This window comes from Neophocaena asiaeorientalis, unplaced genomic scaffold, assembly GCF_003031525.2.
Source record: "Neophocaena asiaeorientalis asiaeorientalis breed wild unplaced genomic scaffold, Neophocaena_asiaeorientalis_V1.1 scaffold30, whole genome shotgun sequence".
Lineage (NCBI taxonomy): Eukaryota > Metazoa > Chordata > Mammalia > Artiodactyla > Phocoenidae > Neophocaena > Neophocaena asiaeorientalis.
The window spans coordinates 6,292,115-6,313,754 of record NW_020174923.1 but is presented as its reverse complement, the minus strand read 5'-3'; the positions used below and the strand labels follow the sequence as shown (position 1 = coordinate 6,313,754).

At 59.3% G+C, this 21,640-nt stretch overlaps 1 protein-coding gene across 1 annotated transcript in view; it reads right to left on the bottom strand.

Moving 5' to 3' along the window:
- The window catches only part of KIF19 (kinesin family member 19), a 25,984-nt gene that overhangs the window by 3,834 nt on the left and 510 nt on the right, over positions 1 to 21,640 (bottom strand). Inside the window, exons 2-14 of the mRNA XM_024760599.1 lie at positions 21,605 to 21,637; positions 19,778 to 19,858; positions 9,346 to 9,456; positions 8,625 to 8,712; positions 8,188 to 8,324; positions 6,995 to 7,120; positions 6,456 to 6,650; positions 4,906 to 5,052; positions 3,432 to 3,554; positions 2,027 to 2,192; positions 1,178 to 1,352; positions 874 to 1,072; positions 12 to 282 (exon numbers count right to left, since the gene is read on the bottom strand). Of these exons, the coding sequence (XP_024616367.1) occupies positions 12 to 282; positions 874 to 1,072; positions 1,178 to 1,352; positions 2,027 to 2,192; positions 3,432 to 3,554; positions 4,906 to 5,052; positions 6,456 to 6,650; positions 6,995 to 7,120; positions 8,188 to 8,324; positions 8,625 to 8,712; positions 9,346 to 9,456; positions 19,778 to 19,858; positions 21,605 to 21,637 (1,852 nt within the window). The remainder of the gene's footprint in view (positions 1 to 11; positions 283 to 873; positions 1,073 to 1,177; positions 1,353 to 2,026; positions 2,193 to 3,431; positions 3,555 to 4,905; positions 5,053 to 6,455; positions 6,651 to 6,994; positions 7,121 to 8,187; positions 8,325 to 8,624; positions 8,713 to 9,345; positions 9,457 to 19,777; positions 19,859 to 21,604; positions 21,638 to 21,640) is intronic.

Below are 21,640 nucleotides of genomic sequence, written 5' to 3'. Positions count from 1 at the left end.
GCGGGCCCTACCGTCGATGATCTGCCGCTGGCCCTGGATGATCTCGTCGCAGAGGCTGCGGTGCTGCTCCAGGCGGCGCAGGGCCTCGCGGCGGTGACGGAGCGCGCCGTCGCGGAGCAGCGCGTGCGACTGCATCTCCGTGTTCTCCACCTCGAGCTCGTGCACGCGGCACAGCAGGCTGAGCAGCTCGCGCTGCTCCTCGGAGCCGATGCGCCGCGGCAGCGTCTCCTCTAGGCGCCGGCCGCGCGCGCGCAGCTCTCGGCAGCGCTGCTCCAGCGTCAGCTGGGGACCAAGCGGGGTGAGCGCCAGGCGGGCTCTCGCCCACCGCTGCGCCTGTCCCCGCGCCTCCAGTCCCCGGACTCTGGGCTCCCGGCTGAAGCCCCGTTCCGAGGCCCACTCTCGCAGCTGCCTCTCGGGCCTTGCAACCAGGGGCTGCCCCTGAGGGGCCCGTCTCTGCCTACCTTCTTGCCGTCCTGACCACAAACCATCCCTGGAACCAGCTCCGTGGATCTGCTGAGCCCCAGCCCAGCTGATGCCCTCAGGGCCCACGGTACCCTGAACCCCCCTGGCCAGGATATGCTCCAGAATGGAGGGCAGAGATCTGGAAAATCCTAGTTACGATATTGGCTACCAGTTTTTGAGTCCTTGGTATGTGAAAGGCATTTGTTTAATCTCCCCAACAACCCTACTTGGGCTGACTGCTCCCATTTTGCAGATGGGTAAGAGAGGCACGAAGAGGTGAAGGAGTTCAGTGAGGTCACAGGGGATTTGTGGCCTGAGCTCCCAGCTCTCACTCCTCGCACAGGCCTCCCCCAGCCCCTTCCTGCTGGGGCCTCTCAAACCCACTCTCCCAGACCCCCAAGCCCCAGGCACCTTCTGCTTTCGCAGCTTCTTCTGCTCCCCCGTCAGGGCAGCGATGCTCTCCCGGGCGCAGGCCACCTCGGGGGGCTCCAGGATGTCTGGCTGGTCATCGCCTGTGTCCGAGTCCTTCTCACTGTCATCCTTGGTGTAGGACTCCTTGCGTTGCTCCTCCCTCCACTTGAGCGTCCTGCGTGACTTCTCCTGCTCCCAGCTGCCGCAGCCCCACCCCCGAGGGAGACCCGGGATTCAGGCCACGGTGGGAGGCACAGCATGCGTCTCCGGCTCCCAGCCCCTGTCCCAGGCGGGGGGTGCTTACCCTGCAATGGTGAGCAGGTGGCGGGAGGTGTCGATCTGCACCTCCATGGCGTGGTTCTCCAGCTCCAGCAGGTGTCTCCGCACGTCCATCTGCTCCTGGAAGGCGCTGATGAGCTGCTCCCGCAGCTGTCCCATCTCAGTCTGCTCACCCTTCTCGCTGTGCAGCTGGACCTTGGCTGGCCGTTGAACGGCAGGTGGGGGAGGTCAGTGGAGGAGGAAGGGTCAGGCCAAGATGTCTGGGCTACCTGGGGCCCTCCCCTCTCTTTCTTCCCAAATGACTTCCTGTGCAAGCACCTCCTCCAGAAAGACCTCCTAGATTACCACAGCCCTCCCACATCCCACTTCCGCATTGAGTCTTCAGGCTATGACCCAAAGGTGATTCCCAGCTTCTCTGTATGAACTGGGCTTCCGTCGGCCTTTAGAGCACCTCTCCGTCAACTAATAAAAGGTGCCCTTTAGACACTTTACTGCCATCTGTTGGAAAATCATCATAGCAATTACAGAAAGTGTATGAGCACCGTATCCCTTCTGGTGATGCCAGGCACAGTCTCGGAGCCCTGCACTGCAGCCCCGAGAGCGACGCCCCACACAGCTAAATGCCCACGTGCCACTCGCTCGTGTGATACCACCTAACCCTCAGGTCGAGTCTCTGAAGCAGAGATCGTGATTCCATTTGACAATGGAAGGACTGAAGGCTCAGAGTGGTTGATGACTAGCCCAAGGCTACCCAGCCAGAAAGAATCTGAGTCTAGCTTTGAACCCGGCCCCGCCTGACCCATGAGCAATTTGAGACGGCCCGGACGGGCTTCGGGAGACGGGCTCCCACTAACACAGACCCCCACACACACACCTTGGATGTGACAGATGTCGCCCCGCTCCAGCCGGCCGTGGGCCTGGCCCCGCCCACCCTGCTTGTCGATCTTGCACTTGAGCCTCTTGATCTCGCCCCGCAGGTCGGCGATGATGCTGGCGTACTGCGCGATGTGGTAGGAGACGTTGAGCAGGTTCTGCTTCACCTGTGGGGAGGGGAGGGGAGCAGGTACGGTCACCTGGACGCCGGGGCCTGCCTGCGGGTTCCTCTTTTCTCTTTCTTACCCCTAATCTTTCTGACAGTAATGGCCTCCTTACCTCTGACCCTACAACCTCTCAACACTGCGTGCCTCCGCCAGAGGCATACTCCTAAAACGCTGCCTTCCCTGGTCAGCCTTCAGTGGCTCCCTACTGCTTGGGGGAATGCCCTAATTCCCCCCCCCCCACTCTCTCTAGATTTTCTTTTGACTCACTGCTCCAACAGGAACATTCTGCTCCAGCCGAGGAACCACCCTATTGCCCCACTCCCACCGCCGACACCATCTCCTTCCTGCCTCTGGAACCTCTACCCTTACTGCTGCCTCTTCCTAAATTTCCTCCCCATCCTGTTTCCCTCTCACAGTCTCTAAAGAGCTACAGGGGATCCCACCAGCACCCCCATCCCCGATCGTTGGCATCATTTCCTGCTGTTAATAATGTTCTGAGCTATCAATTCGGAGTATCATTATTACCTGTCTCCTCCCATCATTCAGTTCCTTGAGGGTTGGGATAAATCGTAAAGTGCCTGGAACAATGGCTGGCGAATCGTAGTGTCGGGAGGGTGTTCAGGAAATTCTGTCTTAGAATTCCCACCCCTCTACCCACACGGGTGGAAACAAACGTCCTAACGGAATAGTGGGGATTCTAACACGTTCACCGGAGAGGGTGAGAACGTGGGCTTGGAAACCGGGCAGACACAGCTCCAGTCTCAGCGTCATCACTGCCCTGGGACTGGGAGGTCACTGAACTCCCTTCTGCCTCATTTTCCTCAGCTGTGAAACGGGGACAGAAATGACGCCTGCCTCATTTGAGGATCAGATGAGATGATTTGATAAAGGGCCCGGCGTAAGTGCATAGTAACGGTCACCTCCGTCTATTGGGATTAGGGGCTTTGGAAAGGTAAACATCTGACTATCTAAAGATGAAAAGGGGGAGATGGAAGGGGATGACGGGGCTCGGGGCTCACAGACCTTGCACGAGAAGAAGGGGACTCTCAAGGGCTGTGGGCTTCCCGGCGGGCAACAGGGAAGGGCACAGGAGTGACACTGGACTGGGGAGTGGGGCCGGTGCGGTGGTGGCTGGTTCCAGAGAATGTGCGGTGCAGTGGCAGGGACTGGAATCAGTCCAGGGGCTCGAATCTTGGCCCAGGAAGGCGGGCCCTGGGGGACAGACCAGGGGTCCCTCACCCTGGTCTTGATGTTCTTGGCCCGGCCAGCGTAGGTCAGGGTGTTCCGGGATTCCTCAAAGGCACTGCTCGCTGGGCTGATGTGGGCGATCATCACCGTGCGGCTGTTCCCCCCCAGGGAGTCCTGGACGGGGCCGAGGGCGGGTGTGGTCAGCAGGACCCTGCCTTCCTGCACGCTGCTCCTGCCAGGCTGTTCGTGATGCCCCTGTGGGGTGTGTGTGTGTGTGTGTGTGTGTGTGTGTGTGTGTGTGTTTCCCTCTATCTCACACTCACACACACACGCGCACACTCTCACAGCCGCTGGTGCCAAGCATCACGGGACCCTCCCCTCTTCCTCTGCTGTCCCCCCTTCTCCCCTCTTCCAGCTTCTTCGCCAAAGTTCGTATCCAGGTCAGGGTCTCCCGGCTTCCCTTCTCCTCCCCTCATACGTGAGAACGAGGAAAGGCAGTGGCCCTGACTGGCTGGGAACCAGAGGGGGGAAGAGCCCCGTGGGGCCCTGGGCCCCTCCCCCATCCCCTCTGGCTTCCCAGGTCCCCCTTTATCCGACTGCTGGTGGCGCTGTCGTCTTGGCTGGAGTGAGGGGGGTGACGGGGACCTCTGTATGAAGGTTGAATTTGGTCTGTGGCCACCGCCTCCCTTGCCCTGGGCTTGCTATGCCCTCCTGGACAGACAGAGAGTGCACAGCGGGGCTGCGGGCTTGGGGGGAGACAAAGCCCTTGGCTGCAGCAGTTACGAGCTGGGCGACTCCAAGCAAGCTCCATGACCTCTCTAATCCTCAGCTCCCTTGGGTTTCGAGGGTGGCAGAAATTAACTGTCCTGCCTCCCAGGCTGTAAGTGCAGTGATGCTGGCAGGCCGATTAAGCCACCTGCAGCTCTGCTATCGGCCCAGACAGACCTCTGCTGGGACCCTACGTCCAGCACTTACTAGTGTGAGGCCTTGGGAAGGTTACTTAGCCTCCTAGTGCCTCGGTTTCCTCATCTGCAAATGGAAATAGTAATCCCCTAACTCAGACTCGCTGACAAGATGAAAGGGACCGAGAAGGGGGTGCTGAGGCACCGAACACAGAGCCCAGCCAGGAGCGGGGCCTCCCCAACAGCAGCCTCTGGGAGCCCTGATGCTGACTGACCACCTGAACCCCCAAATCCAGACGACCCCCAGTTCCCCTAGACCCACAGCCCTGGGGTGGGGGGTCAGAGGCAGCCCTTTTCCCTCCCTGCTGCCCAGTCTTTGGTGAGAGTCACCAGATAACATACAAGACACCCAGTGAAATCTGAATTTTGGATAAATAACAAGTGGGTTTTTGGTTTTGGTTTTTTAGTATAAGTATGTCCCAAAGATGGCATGGGACATACTTATACCCAAACAGATTTTGTTTATTTGAAATTCATATGCAGCTGGGCGTCCTGTATTTTTCCTTGAGACGCTGGCGGCCCCCCCCGGGTGCCCAGGCACCGGGCCCGGCGGCAGGTCATACCTTCAGGAGCCGGGTGAGCTTGCTGTCACGGTAGTTGACGTACTTGTTGCTGCTCTTGTCACTCAGCGCGTTGATGCAGTTACCCAGGGCCAGCAGCGAGCGATTGATGTGGGCCCCCTCTTTCATGCGCTGCCCACGGTTCTGTGTCTGGGGGGCGAGCAGTGGGTGTGACTCCCTGCCCCGGGCCATCCTGAGTTGTAAACCCCTCCCTCTCCCCCAGGGCCCCTGCAAGGGAGAGATGCTGAGGGCCTGGTCCCACCCTCTGTCCGGTGGGGGGGGGGTGTCACGGAGGGCTTTCGAGAATGTCAGAGAACCGGAAGGCCTCTGAACAAGAGTGGGGGACAAGAGGCTTCTGAGGGCTGAGACCCTGGCACTTCGTCTGCCCCGGGGGGCTAGCCCCACGGCACAGCTAAGGCAGCGCCGAGAATGCGATGGAGGTGGGTCGTGGCTTCCCAGGCAGCTCAGCTGAGAGCCGGCCGGCCACGGGCATGGCAACAGGCGTGGCCATGGGCACATGGCTCTAGAGGGTGCGCCAGGCTTCAGGGAGGGAAGAGGGAAGTTTGTGTGTGTGTGTGGAGGGGGGAGTGAGTGTGTGTGAATTGCATGTGTATATGTGACAGCATGTATATGTGTATAAGAAAGTCTGTGAGTGAGGAAATGGGTTGAGGTGTATGTAAGTGGGTGTGAGAGCAGGACAGTGTCAAGTCCCAGGAGGCTCTGCCTACAGCCGCCCTCGGGAGACGTCTTTGCCCAGCCTGGTGAAGCTGGGACCCGCTCACTCCAGAGGCCGCGGGGCACACCCTCTCCCCCCGCGGGGAGCTGGCTGCTCCCCTGTACTCCTCCTCCAGGAAGCCCTCAGGCCTTTACTGGAAGAGAGGGGTGTGTTTCTCCAACTCCACCCTGTTTAAACCAACCCCACACGTTCAAACCAACCCCACACGTTCAAACACAAGCCCTGTTACATCTCCCTGGTGCTGTCCTGTCCCTTGCATTTGCTTCAGTGCTAACGGTGACATCACGCAGCCCCAGCACTCACGTGACCCTGAAACCTCCAAGTTTGCCCGCAGGAGGGGGCCCGGGCCCAGGCGCAGGGCCAGGCGGACTGGGCTTAGTGATGGGGGACAAATGCTGAGAAATGGGTGATGGACCTTTTTCTCTCCCTGATGTGGTTGGCAAGGGCCCCCTCCCGGGCTCTGCCCAGGGTGCCCCCAGTCGGGGGACGTTGTTTCCCCCCTGCCCCAGCTCCTCATTGGGCCCCTTCATTCTCTTGCCTATTCCCCACTCCTCCGGGGCAGCCACTGTCTCCTTCCCTGGAGAAATCCCCACGCTCCCAGGCCCCTTCCCACAAACAGCCCTTGTGTGCTTCCCCAGGGTCCCCCCCATCCTTCTTGCTCATCGGAGACATTCCTCAGTCCCTTCCCCTCGGGATCCCCCTCATCCCCGCCCTCCCTGGGACAGTCCCCACCCTCACCCCTGGGGAAGCTGGGCGGCCAGCATCCCTGCCCTGCCCCCCAGGCTTTCTCCCCAGCCCCACGGGGAGCTAGCCTCACCTGGGAGGCCCGCTCAGAGCCAGCCAGGTCGATCATGAACAGGCGGCCCTGCCGCACCTCCTGCAGGACGTTCTTGACCCGGCTGCGCTGGCGCACGGCCACCTGGAGCACGGCGTGGGAGCGGGAGGACGTCTGGTTGGCGGCCGTGGGCTCCTGGGTCCTCTGCCGGTTCCCCTTCAACAGTAGCTGCATGATCTGGGTGGGTGGGGACGGGGGAGGAAGGCCACTCCTGGGGACCCGTGAGGATGCTCCCACGTCCTGCAGCTGAGAGGTTGGGAAGGGGCCCAGGCAGGGGTGGGTCGGCCCCCTGGGTGCTGCGGGGCCCGGGAGGTCAGGGCCTGTCTGTAAACTGGGAGGCTGGTTGCCTGGTCAGCCCCCAGGGTCTGCGTGGCTGGGGGCGTGTCATCCAGGATTCTCTGTGTCTGCCCCAGCCCCAGCCCAGCTGAGCGAGCAGCTGCTCCCTGGCTGCAGGGCCCAGCCCCCTCCCACCCATCCCCACCCTCCCCGGGAGGTTAGTGTCCCTCCCTACTGTGACTCGCCTCTTTGGCATTGACGGTGGAGACCTCGGTGATCCCGGCCACCTGGATCACCCCTTTGGAGTCCTCCCTCAGCTCCAGGTACCCCAGGGCAGGGTTCAGCAGGTCCCGGATCATCTCATTGTAGATCTGATGGGCCAGGTTGGGAGGGGCAGGGGACAGATGTTAACGGGAGACCAAGGGCAGGAGGTTCAGGCAATGGCCAGGTTCTCTGTCCCTCCCGAGAGCTCCAGGCTCCTCTCAGGGAAACCCTGGTTAAGGAGGACGACCCCTTCCTTCCTATGGGGTGGGCATAGGGGGCTTTAGCACCCGGAGGGAAACATGGGGCCACCAGAGGCAAGGGTGCAGAGGCATCAGAACCGCACGGAACAGGCTGGCCAGGCCCGGGACGGGGGATGGGGCCTGACCCACGGCCGAGCCCTGTTTGTTGCCAGGCAACCCATACTCGACCTTCACCTGCTCCCACCTCGCAGGCCCCCAGAGTGCATCTTGCTGGCTGAGTCAACGCCACGCTGGCTGGAGCAGCTGCTGGCAGCAATGTCTCACTGCCCTTCCTGAGCTGTCACCCGGGAGATTATCAGCTCCCGGAGGGAGCCGGAGAGGCCAGGAGCCAGATGGCGTCTAGCCTGCTGGCTCTCCTGCCTCTTCTGGCCTCTGTGTGTCCGCCCCCACCGCCTGGCCACCCCCGCTGACCCCTCGTTGCCTGGTGGTAGCACTCATACAGGTGGGCATCAGAGGCTGTGGCAAGAGAGCGAAGGCTGGCAGGTCCCAGCCTGTCCGTGTACGTGCAGTTCCCACCTGTACCTATAGACACTGAGTGCCTGCACGTAGCCCGGCAGGGCAGAGACAGGGTTGGCTTTCAGGAGTGTGCCCAGGAGGATGGCGTCTGGGAGGATGGCTGAGGTCTGTGCTCAGCGACAAGGCTACTTTGGAGTGTGACACAACGGGCACGGCTCGGCTTTAAAGCCCTGGGGTCCTGAGTTTGAATCCCTGCTCCCTCACTTACTGTGTGACCTCGATCTAGTTGCCTAACCTCTCTGAGCCTCAGTTTTTAAAAAGTGAGGCCAACCATATGCACATGGGAGAGCAGCAGCGATGAGCACCCCAGGAAACTGCCCCGTGACAGGGAGGTGAGCCAGCCCGGTCCTATGGGCCTCTTGTCCAAGCCCACGGGACAGGGTGGAGGGAGGACCCACCTCCAGGTAGGACATGGACACCTCATATTCCATGTCGTTGCTGGTCTCCTCAATGGCACAGAAGAGGTCATTGAGGGTCCGAACGTAGATGCCGGGCTCGTGGTCTGTGCCCAGCATGGTGTAGGTTTTCCCGCAGCCTGGGGCAGAGCAGGGCGGCGGGTGAGCAGGGGCTCCTGGCAAACCTGGGTCTGTCCTCAAGGCTGGACCCTCCCAGATGGCCAGGGAGGTGGGGGGAAGGGGAGAAGATGGCATCCTTGGCTGGGGATGGGGCTCTGGGTCCAAAGGGCCCTGGGGGAGGGTGGTTTTAATCAGCCATGTCCTCGGACCCTGCTCCGGTTGGGGCCAGACTAGCTCGGCGGTGGAGGGCAAGGGGGCTTGATTCTCAGAGGGGACAACCAGGGCATACAGTCCTCTCCGTGGGCTCTGCTCCCCCTCACCTGTGGGACCATAGGCAAAGACAGTGGCATTGTAGCCTGAGATGACGCCTTCAATGAGGCTCTTGGTGGTGGCCTGATACACCATCTCCTGCAGGAAAGAGGAGACCCGTCAGGGGCCTGGGCACAGGCAGGGCAGAGCACACAGGCCCACGGGCACATCCTGGCTCCCAACAGAAGCAGCTTCTGTCCCTGGAGCCCTCGGCCCCAGAGAAGTGGGGGTGGGAAGTGGGGAATGGATGTCTCTGCTTTCACGCCATGGGGGGATGCCAGCCTGAAAGAGAGCTCAGGACACCTGAGACGCCTCCCCCCACAGCCGGCTCCCAGCCCCCAGCCCCGAGGACGCACGCATTACATCTGCCGCTGGGAGCATCCCGCAGATGGGCAAGACGGGGGTCCCTGGGAGGGTGTCAGCTTCCCGTAGCTCCCCTCCCAGCACCAGATGGGCTTCAAGCACTCTCCTCCAGCTCCCATAGGGGCCACCTGTGGGGTGTGCTATGTGGGTCCCCGTGTAGGGTGGCCTCTGCGTGCTGACCGGGGCGTGTCCACACAGGAGGCTCTGAATGCACCACGCAGGCACACGCACACTTGCACGTGTGGGGAGACAGCAAGTGATGGAAGGAAGGCTGAGGGTCGGTGGCAGGGTCCCCCAAGGACTCCCTCCTGAGGGGGTCAAAGGGCAGAGAGAGGATCTTGTGTGTCCCTGGGCCTGGGCCCCCCTCACCTGGGTGGCAGTGAAGTCAAAGGCCACGTCGAATAGGTAGGACTTCTCCCGGGAGCGATGCGCCCGCAGGATGTCGTCAGGGTCTTCCATTGGGTCCATAAGAACCACCATCTGCAAAGGCACCCGAGGGGAGGCTGGTGGTCACCCGGGAGCCCCAGGCCCATACCAATGTCAACACTGACCACTGACCTCACCCCTCCTCACTCAAGACATGGGAAGGAGTGGGGACGATGCTCTGTGTCCAGGAACGCCGGGGCCAAGAGGTAAACTGAGTCCTGACAAAGGACAAGGCACTGAGGGGGATGGGCTGTCCTAGAGCCACCCAAGGTCGCAGACACAGTGATGCAGCTCCTTTCCTGGGTCAGCAGGGGAGCCAGGGCCAGTGGCAGCCCAAAGAGGACTTGAGAGCAGACAAGGCATAAGGGGCAGCCCTTGGAGGGGCAGAGGGAGCTGACTGACAGAGGAGGCTGACTTGGGAGCCCGGCCCGGCTCCATGGACCTGGGAGATCCACATGGGTCCCTGTCGGTGCACCCCAGTCCAGCACCAGGATTCAGGAGGCCCAGTGCCGGGAGGACCACAGCCTTGGAACTCCCACCAGACTCCTCCCAATAGGTACACAGCTGTGCTCACTGCGTCTAAACTGGCCTAAGACCCCTGGGGTCCCAGCAGGGCCCCCTTCTGGGATTCTCAATGGAGGAGGGAAGAAGGAAGAGGTAAGACAGCTCTCTAGGAGGCCCGACCCAGGACCCTCACCCAGAGGTCTTATCCAATCAGATGGGATTCCAGGTGAGCCAGTTAGAGGGGATGCTCCAGACAGGCTGGGCTGGGGCTTTGTGCAGGGAAAGAATGAGGCTACTGACTGAGGCCTCCTCACAGCCTGCCAGAGGCTGGGTGGCCATGGTGAGCTGAGTGCAGGGTGTCGGGGCCTGCGGCTATACCTGGGGTGCCCACCTGTCCCCAGCCACCACCTCAGGGCTTCAGCCCCAGTGCCCTGTAAGCTTGTCCCAGGATCCAGTTCCAGGCTCGGGCCCTAACGCCAGCAGCAGGAGCCCTGATCAAGTTTCAGACCCAAATGAAGATACATCCGCCCACAAGTCCCCAGGTGTGGGTCCCAGTGGAACGCAATGGAACTTGACCAGATGTACAGCTCTCACCCTCGGTGCCAGAACTCCTGTGCATACCAGCAGCGCCAGCAGCCTGAGGACCGCCCTCTAGGGACCTTTGATGCAGGAGTGGGTGAGCTGTGTGCACTGATGCCCATCACCCACTGATCACCTTCAAGTGACCTCTGGGCACTGCCAAGTTCATGGCACCGTCGGCATTTGGTTCTTTTGACATCCAGGCTCCTGAATCAGGACATTGTCAGCACGACTGCTATGATCCCCTCTTAAAGAGGGTGTTGGGGCTTCCCTGGTGGCGCAGTGGTTGAGAGTCCGCCTGCCGATGCGGGGGACGCGGGTTCATGCCCCGGTCCAGGAGGGTCCCACATGCCGCGGAGCGTCTGGGCCCGTGAGCCATGGCCGCTGGGCCTGCGCGTCCGGAGCCTGTGCTCTGAAACGGGAGAGGCCACAGCAGTGAGAGGCCCACCCAAAAAAAAAAAAAAAAAGAGAGGGCTTTGTCTGGGTCTCCATCTGTCTGGGCCCCAGCCTGCGCCCCACCCTTCAAAGCATCACCCCCATCCTGGTCCACTCTGGCATACAATGGAGCCCTTGTGCCCCCCAGCCAGGTGAACTGGAGCTGAGCCGCGGAGGGCTGGGGTGGGGTGGGGCGCTGTGGGCTGCACAGGGAGTTCAGGCCGGGTGACCACGACTGCTGGGCACCTTCTATGGACCAGGCATTAAGCGGGGCCCCCCGAGGAGAGAGAGAAAATGAAATGTGGTTTCCTGCCTCTGACATCACAGTGGAGTGGGGAACAGATTATTGTAATAACAAGCGCTGGGCTCCAGGAGGCAATCAGAGCATAGAGGAGGGGCATGTGATCCGTGATGCAGGTTTTCCACTGCACGAGGGCTTGCTGGAAGAGGTGGCGCCAGCACTGAGTCTTTTTTTTTTTTTTTTTAAGTTTATTTACTTATTTTATTTTTGGCCGCGTTGGGTCTTCATTGCTGCACGTGGGCTTTCTCTATTCGTGGCGAGCGGGGGCTACTCTTCGTTGCGGTGCGCGGGCTTCTCATTGCGGTGGCTTCTCCTGTTGCAGAGCATGGGCTCTAGGTGCGCGGGCTTCAGTAGTTGTGGCACACAGGCTTCAGTAGTTGTGGCTCGCGGGCTCCACAGCACAGGCTCAGTAGTTGTGGCGCACAGGCTTAGTTGCTCCGCAGCATGTGGGATCTTCCCGGACCAGGGCTCGAACCCGTATCCCCTGCACTGGCAGGCAGATTCTTAACCACTGCGCCACCAGGGAAGTCCCCAGCACTGAGTCTTAAAGGATGAGTAAGAGTTGGCTGAGGAATGTGAGGTGAGGAAAGCAGACGAGGGAAAAGCATTAGCAAGGCCACGAGGTGAGAGGCAGGCTGTGGGCAGACGGCCTCAGCTCCGAATCACTGGCGATTCTTATGAGAAAGGCAGGGATTTTTCCTCCCGTCCCGTCTGCCAGGAATCTTGACAGCACAGACCCAAGATGGCCACAGAAGGAGACGTTGGGGCTCCTCTGTGAGCACGTGCTGCCCCCGCTCTGGGAGGCTCCTGTCCGTCCTAAATGTCACCCAGGCTGGCACCCAGCATGTGCCCAAGGAATGTTTTCTCAATAAGGCTGCACGGAGGGAGCTTTGAAGGTGCCATATGCAGTGCTATGTGCTTTGCACACACTTTCTCATTTTCCCCGACAGCTTAGAGTAGGCACTCATATCATCTCAGCATTATTACGAGGAATCAGACTGGTACCCAAAAGCTGCACTGCCGAGTACAGAGCTGGTTGGATTCAGAGCTGTTGGGTTCCAGAACCCAGGCCCCTAACCAGCAGACCTCCCGCCCCTGCCTCTGGACCAACAGCTGCCTTCCTGGGGCCTGTCCTGGTTGAACTGTGTCCTCCCCAAATTCAAATATTAAAGTCCAATCCCGCAGTCCCTCAGAATGTGACCTTATTTAAAAAGAGGGCTGTTGTAGCTATAATCGGTTAAGTTAGGGTGCGGTCCCTTTATAAGGACTGGTGGTGTCCTTATAAAAAGGGGAAATTTGGACACAGACACGCGTGGCAGGAAGATGACGGGAAGAGACACAGGGAGAAGATGGCCATCTGCACGCCGAGGACAGAGGCCTGGAACAAATTCTCCTTTGCAGCCTCAGAAGGAGCCAGCCCTTCAGACTCCTGGCCACAGAACTGTGAATGAACATATTTCTGTTGTTTAAGCCCCCCAGTGTGTGGTACTTGGTTCCAGCAGCCTTACAAATTGATACACTACTGGAGGCAGGCTCCTGCCTCAGCTCTGAGGGGGTGGGCTAGTCTGGGAGCTCTCTTTCACAATTCCCTGCATCTTATATTTTTTAAAATTAATTATTTATTTTTGGCTGCGTTGGGTCTTTGTTGCTGCGCGCGGGCTTTCTCTAGTTGCGGCGAGTGGGGGCTACTCTCGTTGCGGTGGCTTCTCTTGTTGCGGAGCACGGGCTCTAGGCGCACGGGCTTCAGCAGTTGTGGCTCGCGGGCTCAGTAGTTGTGGCGCGCAGGCTTAGTTGCTCTGTGGCATGTGGGATCTTCCCGGACCAGGGCTCAAAGCCGTGCCCCCTGCCTTGGCAGGCGGATTCCTAACCACTGTGCCACCAGGTTAGGTGCATCTTAAATGTTCATGCCTGTGGCATGCTGGGCACCTGACTCTGGGAGGTTTCAAGGGCCACGCTGACCACACAGGATGCACAGGGCCCTCCCGATGCTGGCGGGATGGTGGAAGGCAGGGCCGGGAGTGGGGAAGCTGGGTGGCACACGGCAGGGCTCTGTCCCCACTGGTCCAGGCCTGCTAGCTCAGCAAAGGCCCCCGGGCTTGACCTCTCCCTGCCCCCACTGCCTCCACCTCCAGACGTGTTTTTCATTCAATGCTGACTGTGACCTTTCCACGGTTCTAGCTTTGGGCCTGGAAACCCAAGACCCGCAAGGGAAGTAGGGGGCCTCAGGCTTGGGGGAGGGTGTCATCCATAGCCTGTGTCCCCATTAGGGACCAGGCTCCTCACCCGCATCTCCTAGGTGAGAAATACCGTGAACAAAGTGTGTCGGGAGTTCTTCCGCTGCACACCGCTAGCTGCTGGGCTTTGATCGGCTTTGCAGTTTTAACCGCTTCTTTCTGGCCTCCAAATGGCTAAACTGAGACCAGGGTTTCACAGTCTTGGCACTATTGACACTTTGGGCTGGATCATTGTTATCAGGAATTGTCCGGTGTGTTGTAGGATGTTTAGCAGCAGCCCTGGCCTCTACCCACTAGAGGCCATGGCACAGCCTCCTCCCAGTTGTGACATTGCCGAATGTCCCCTGGGGAGCAAAATCGCCCCCAGTTGAAAACCTCTGACCTAGACTATTTTTCCTCAAGCCTCCAAACTGGCAGCGAAGATCTCCGGGGAAGGGGATGTGCAAGTTGGGTTCAGGTTCCATACTGCTGTGTGACCTCGGGAAAACTGCACCACCTCTCTGGGCCTCAAGTGCTTCCCAGTTGGAAGTCTGGGAGGACCAACAAGGCCGTAGCCTTGAGAGAAGAAATCATGCCAGCACTCCTCACCTACTCAGGAAGCCCCAGCAGAGAACGGGCATCTGGGGAGGCCCCAGCCTAGGAAACATCATTTCCAGTCCTGGGAGCTGAGTCCATAGCTCCTGTATTCTCAGGGTGTAAACAGGACACAGCGAAACAAAAGCCTGATTCTAGGTGGCTATCACACCTGTAAGGCTGTTTCTAGATTTTTGTTTTTTCTTTAAGAAGGAAAATTCATGGCTGGTCATAGTTCTAGTTGTAAAAGTACCATCTTGTGGGTACTCAAGAAAGGAGATTTTGATCTCAGGAAGGGTGTCCCTGGGCCCTGACAGCCTTCAGGCTAGATGGAAAAGACCAGAACGCTGAGCTCATAAAGCCACCAAGGCCCAGCTGGCTGCTCAGGACAGAGCCACACCTGGCTGATGTCCTGGACAGGTCTCCACCTGCCTACAGGACTCTGAGGACCCTGAGGCCTCGGGTGAGAGGACGTGTGGCCAAGATCGTCTAGGGCTGCACCTCTCATGGGCCTACAGTGTCGCCCTGGGAGCTTGTAAAATACAGATTCCCAGGCACTACCCAGATTCACTGAATGAAAATCTCTGGGGAACTGGGCCCACAGATCTGCCTTTTTAACCTGCACTCTTGCCTTGTGCCCATTCAGGCACTCAGTAGAAGAATCCTTGCATCCTGGCAGCATTATTCATAATAGCCAAAAGGTAGGAAGCAACCCAAATGCCCATCAACTGATGAATGGGTCACCTAAATGCAGAGTAACCATAGCCTGGGATAGTATCCAGCCACAAAAAGGAATAAAGTTCGAACCCAGGCTACAAGGTGGATGCAGCCTTTTCTTTTTTTTACTTTTTGGCTATACCCCGTGGCTTGGGGGATCTCAGTGCCCCAACCAGGGATCAAAGCCCCACCCCCTGCACTGGAAGCGTGGAGTCCTAACCACTGGACCGCCAGGGAAGGTCTTACAACGTGGATGAACCTCGAAAGCATTATGCTCAGTGATACAAGCCAGACATGAAGGACCACATATTGTATGATTCCATTTCTACAAACTGTCCAGAACGGGTGAATCTATAGAGACGGAAAGTGGTTTCCTGGGGCCAGGAGGGGGCTGGGGAGATGGGCGGGGTGGTGGCTAAGGGTGGAGAGAAAGACTTCTTGAATCCGCTCCCAGTCACCCTCCTTTGGGGCTACAGAACCAAGAAGCATCCAGATGGTGGGTGTGCACGGGGGGCTCCACCCCCAGGCAGGTGAGTGGGGCTGAAAGCGCCCGGGCTGCTCCCACAACACTCACAGTCTCTGACTCTCGGCATCTGTCACCTTATACTTTATTCACCTTTCACAATAGCCGGCACTTGCATGGCACAGCTCTCCCTTACAGGATTGCCTCTAATCCTCTCTCAATAGCTCTTGGGCTGGGCCGAGCAAGTTCTTTCTTTCTTTTTTAATTAATTATTTTTGGCTGCGTTGGGTCCTCGTTGCTGCGCGCAGGCTTTCTCTAGTTGCGGTGAGCGGGGGCTACTCTTCGTTGCGGTGCGCAGGCTTCTTATTGCGGTGGCTTCTCTTGTTGCGGAGCACGGGCTCTAGGCATGCGGGCTTCAGTAGTTGTGGCTCGCAGGCTCAGTAGTTGTGGCTCACAGGCTTAGTTGCTCCGCAGCATGTGGGATCTTCCTGGACCAGAGCTCGAACCCGTGTCCCCTGCATTGGCAGGCAGATTCTTAACCACTGTGTCACCAGGGAAGTCCAACAGTGGAGCAGGTTCTTAACATACTGTCTTCTGATGAGGAAACGGAGACCAGGATCCGGAAGCCCCTTGGTGGCTCCTCCGATAGGACCCCAGGGGCACGGGGTGGGGGTGACAGTTGGGCTTTGAACAGATAAAGGCTAACTGCGGGATTATGCATATGGTCAGGTGACTTAAATCCTGTCGACAAGCATGGTCTGGAGGGCTGGGGGGAGGATCCGCAGGCTGTGGGCTCTGTGGGGGGGAGGGAAGGGAGCCGTCTATTCCGGAACTTCTGGGCCCCAGCGACCTCTCAGGCTGTCCCTGTGGCCATCAGTGGCATCCCTGAGGGGTCTGGCGTCAGGGTCTACTCCCGGCCCAGATGCTAGGAGACCAAGCTCCTACCTGACCCTTCCGTGAACACAAAGGTGTGGCCGTGACAGATTGGGGACAACCAGACAGGGAGCCCTGAAGCCAGAAGGGGGCGGGCAGGAGGTGGACCAGGGTTTCACTTACCTATGGGGCCTGAAACCATCCCGTGTGTCAGCCCTGGAGATAAACTAACCTCTATTAAACACTGACTGTGCGCCAGCTGCTGTAAGCACTGGGCATGCGTTAGCCCGTGAAGACTTCTAAGATGGCGCTGTGACAATGATCCCGAATCAGATGGGGCGATGGCGGTGGGTAAGACCACAGGCACCCGGACCACCTCGTGACAAATCCAAACCCTAACTCCGGCTTCCCCAGAATCCGGGCACACCGGCCTCTTGTCCCCAGAGGACACTCTGCCAAGTGAGTGTCCACCTCTGCAAAGCTAGGGGAACAGTGTCTCCTTCATCTGCAGGAGAATGACGCCTAGCTCTAGGCAAGGCAGTCCCAGGCAGTGGCTGGCTGAGGCCTCGGTCCACCTCTGCCCGCTCAGAACCCACCGACTGGTGGGCTTTGGCATCGCCTCCCTGCTGACCACCAGGGGCCGGGCTTCAGTAGTGACCTCTGGCCTGCTGTGCTCGGCGGCTCCCGACCCGCTAGCCCGGGACAGCAGGAGCAGGGGTGAAGTAAGCCCTGCATCACAGAGGAGGCAGAGCCCAGAACCCCAGGCCAGCAGAGGCTGGGTTGGGGAGCCCTTCTGCGGGGCTGGGCCGTGACGGAGGGACCACAGCCAAGGGAGCAAGGGAAGCAGCGGGTCAAGGGCAGATCCACTTCCCAAGCACACGGCTCTTTAGCGGAGGCCGGGTCTGTGTAGGATGCTTGGGCCCAGCTGCACCTTTGCTGGGAAAAGACTCGAAGGCCCTGTTGTCCTGGGGATGCTCGCAAACTCACCCTGCCAGCCCACTGGGCTCCAGACCTCAGGGAGAAGAACCAGAGCAGCTGGCCCATCAGTGAGGCTGGCCAAGCCTGCAGCCCCCAGCCTCCCTCAGGGCCAGCTGCGCAAGCCTGGATGGCCTGGGCCACAGAGAAGCCATGGGGGTCACCGGAGAAGGATGGAGGTCAGGGGGCAGGGCCTAGCCAGAGGGCGAGGCTATCCATTTTACTTTGTGGACTTCACCTTTGTGGACTTCACCTCCGTCAGAGGGACGGAGCACCGGAGCGGCGGCTTGTTTTTCGGAGGTTCCCAGCCTGCCATTTGCTGTGGCTTCTCCCAAACTGCAGCCCAGGCAAATGTATCTTTGGGGTTTTTGTTTGTTTGTTTTCTTCGGCCCCACCATGCAGAATCCCCCGTGGGATCTTAGTTCCACGACCAGGGATCGAACCTGGGCCCCCTGCCGTGGAAGTGCAGAGTCTTAACCACTGGACCAAGGAAGTCCCAGGCAAGTGCATCTTTGAATCCAGCAGGGAGAGAAGATGCTGGGGCCCACATGCTTAGCATTCTCCCTGCAGGGCCTGGAGTCTGTGTTGAGAGCCCTGAGCCCACACTGCTCAGACCACTCTTTCCATGTCTAAGCTGACAAAGGAGCAGCTCCGTTGGGACTGCCCAGCCCTTGGGACCTTCTCGGAGGCGCAGCTTGGCCTCCCTCTCCACTGGCAGGGACAGAAAGGAGCCAGTGTTTGCTGTGTGTGGGCACACAATGGGCTGTGCCCGGGCCCAGAGCATTTCTCTCAGCATCAGTTAATATCTGTCAGCCCCCACGCCGGCTGGGAGCCAGGAGCGGCCCAGAGAGAGGGCATCATTGTTCCACCTCTGAGGACCTGATATCCTTGGGGACAACCTGGACAAACAGGGAGTGGCCTTGCCTGGAAGGAGGTTTCTCCTCTCGAGTTCTCTGGCTGTTCATGGCTGGCCCCTCTCATCAGCCAATCCAGCAGCCCTGGGCACTCTCAGTCACTTGTAGATGATAACTCACAGCTATTAAATGCCTACTGGGTACCATGCCCTGGGGAAGCACCGTGCATATATTTGCGGCTGAGGACCCTCCAGAGGAGGCATTATGGTGACTGTCGCCACTTACAGAGGAGGCAGCTGAGGCTTCTGGAAGCAACCTGACCCAGGCCACACAGCCGGTACATGATGGAACCTACACTCCACAGCTGTTGCGGGCATTCATGCTACCCCCACCAGGCCTTTAGATGGGTTCTTCCCAGCCCCCCGCTGCCTTCCTTCAGGCCTTTGAGGAAGGCTACCCTTTTCCAACAGGGCGCGGAGGAAGAGAAATCAGGAGGCTGGTGCCACCCAGCTCTGTTGTGGCCACAGCTCACTGGGGCTGAAGGAAGAGGCTTGCCCCCAGGGACCCCGAGGCAGGCAAGCATCGCAGGCTTTGTCTACCTATGGTCTTCTTACCATGGCCCCTGGGCTTCCTGAGTCCAGCCCGCCAGGCTCAAGGCCAGCAGGTGCCCACTTTACGCCTCTCTCTGCAATGCACTGCCCCGCCCTGACTCCTCTGACCTCCTAGCACATCCAGCCACCTGGATGGATGAGCCTGGCCACTCAGGAGAAGCTAGCAGCGGCCACAGAGCAGAGGCAAGGGGTTGCTCTCGGGGTCCCCAGAGGCCATATCACCATGATGCTTCTACCTAGGCAGCAAGCCTGCCCCCACCACTGTGCCCATCCCCACCCCAAACCTGAGTCAACTGCCTACCCCAAAAACCATCCTGGCCGTGGTCTACAGAGTGTGCAGCCTGGCTCCTGCCCACGCCGCCAACCTCATCTCACTCCTCTCACCCCTTCTCTCTCTGGCTTGAGCCACACCGGCCTTTTCTCCATTACCCAAGTGTATCACAATCCCTCTCACCACAGGGCCTTTGCACACGCGAGTCCCTCTGGTTGAAATTTCTCCCTTTGGCACACTCCTAATGACCTCTTCTTCATCCCTCCTGTTTCAGCTCAAGCACCCTTTCTCAAGGAAGCCCTCCCTGCCCTCTGGGTCTAGGTCAAGTTCCCTCTTATTCCCATACCTCCACACATTTCTCTGCAGCCCTTGTTGGCTACAAACTCATACGTTCATGATTCAATTCTTTCATTTAAGTCTCATCTCCCTGCGCTGGCAACGGAGGGAGGACAGGGTCTCTTCTGTTCACCGTGGTTTCCCGGCTCCTAACACTGTCCCCAGCATGTGTTGTGGGCACTTGATAAATATTTCTTGTCTCCTGTGTAGATGGAGGTGGGGCTTGCCCTGCCCACCTCATCATGTTGACAGGAGAACCAAGAGAGCAAATAGACATCCAAAGACTTTGCAGAACATGAACGGTCTGGAGGTGAGCATTAGCTCTAGACCCTATGAACACGTGCTCTACGGGTAGCAGACCCACTAAGGTGGGGAAGTCAAGTCATGGGTACACGGAAGGTGTGTGAATTTTTTCAGGGCTGGAGGGAGGGGCTCAAGCTCACCCTCCCCCTCAGACCAGGGAAGCTTTTAGCTCTCCTTGGATCAATCTAGGGAGGCTTCCTGGAAGAAGGACTATGGTTTCCTTGATGATGTAGTCAATAGTACAGCCAAGAGTTCAGAGGGCAGAGGAAGGGCCCTTCCTGCCCCTACCAGGTGTGAGCAGACCTCTGCCCTGCCCTACAGCTCGCAGCCACACAGCCCCATGTACCTGCTCGTCTACTTTATGGGCGATGAGAGTGGCTCCTTCTTCCAGCTCCGCCACGCTGATGGGCCGGACCCGGAGCGCCACCTGGGAGGGAAGGCCAGACCCCTGGGATTAGATGGAGAGGGTTGTGCCGGGCCGCATAGAGAAGGATGAGAGGACCCCAGGAATCCTCCCCTGGACCAGCCCCATGGGCTCCTCTCTGTTCAGCCATCCGAGCCTGGTTCATCTTAAGGAAAACTCAGTGGTTCAAGGCTACCCTCTAGGTCGAGGGTACCAGGTCCACAGACTGTGGGCTCTGTCTGAGTCTATGAACTTCCCAGGAGCCTGTGCCCTAGGGAGAGCCCCAGCGGAGAGAGCTGTCTGCTCCACCAGGCTGCATCAGTCACACCCCAAATTAAGCACCTGCATCTCCCCTGGGCTTTGAACTTGGAGCCCTTGGCAGTGGAGCAGCCTGTCTGTGCGTCTGTGGACAATGTGGGCGGGAGGTGGGACGGGGGCCCAGGGGACATCCCCTCCTCATGCTGACAACCAGTGACTGCATTCCCACCTGAGGACAGTGCCATCGGAGGCTCCCACCTCCCTCTATCCTCCCGCCAGAGAGAGATGGTGGGTCTTCATCCTGGGCCTGGGTCTCCCCCCAGACGGGGCACTGCTGTTTCTACTGATCAAGGGGAAATAGCTGCTCTTGTGGGGCACCGAGGGGGGCGTGTGGGTATAACTAACGGGCCCTCATGCCGGGTAAGAACGCTTCACTCTCAGAGGCACTTCACTGCCTGTCAGGCCGCGCACACCGGCCTCCTCAGCCAAACTCCACGGGTGGCGGGGAAGGCCCCTCCAACCCTGCCCCAGGGGCGCGCACCACACAAGCCAAGGCAAGCCATTTTCCAAGACACAATTCTAAACTACCAGAGAGGATGTTCCAGAGCCTCCCCGGGCTTGCTTGGGGGCCTGGGGCTGAGGTTCGTCTTCGGAGCAGCGAGCTCACCCTACAGAGGCGGGAGTCTCTGGGGGCTGTATTATCCTCCAGTTACATTACCACCCACCTGCTGGCGATGGCGGCCCTTTCCCGGATCTCAGAAGTTAGGGGGTGGGGGGGGGCTGGGAGAAAGCAGTGGCCTTGGGGTCACTGAGTCTTCCCCCCATCACTCAGTCTGGCCCCACTGATAATCAGAAACCTGTCTTTGTCTCCACCTGTCTCCCGTGCCCCCCACTCACAACCTCTTCCTCTGCCCCAGTCCCCGGGGCTATGAGGGGCCACCTTGGTTGCTTCCAGCACTTCTCGGAAATGTTTAGAGTCCTTACTTGGGCGGCATCTGTGTTGCAACCCAATAACCAGCTACCTTCAACCCTGTACCAGCTCCTCTGGTACCTGGGGGCTCTTGTCTACCTACCTGTGATCCTCAAACCCTTTAAACTCCTGACGCCACCGGGCTGGCATGCCCTGGTTCACTAGGAAGCTCCCACTTTCCTTCCCCGGGCAGGTAGGTCAAGCCCTCCCTGCCCATGGCTTTTCTGGATCAGAGAGCAGTGTTGTTCCAGAGCCCCATCTGCACAGGTGGGGGGTGGGGGGGCCCTGCTGGGAAGGTGTAAAGGGGGAGTGGGACTGAAGCCAGGCTAACTTTCCAGGCCTTAGCAGGGTGGCCATGATGCCCTCCTTCCTGACATGCACCACTCGGGGCAAGTTGCTCTGGACGCTCCCAGCCCCTGACCCTGAGTGGGTCAGGGGGCACCCAGTACGGGGGCACCCAGTACGGTACGGAGGCCGCCCGAGGGTGGGGGTTCGGGGGACCAGGGATGGGGTCGAGGAGGGGGAGGTTGACGGGTTCTCACCATGAGTTGCTGGTCCTTGGAGTCCCCGCTGTCCTT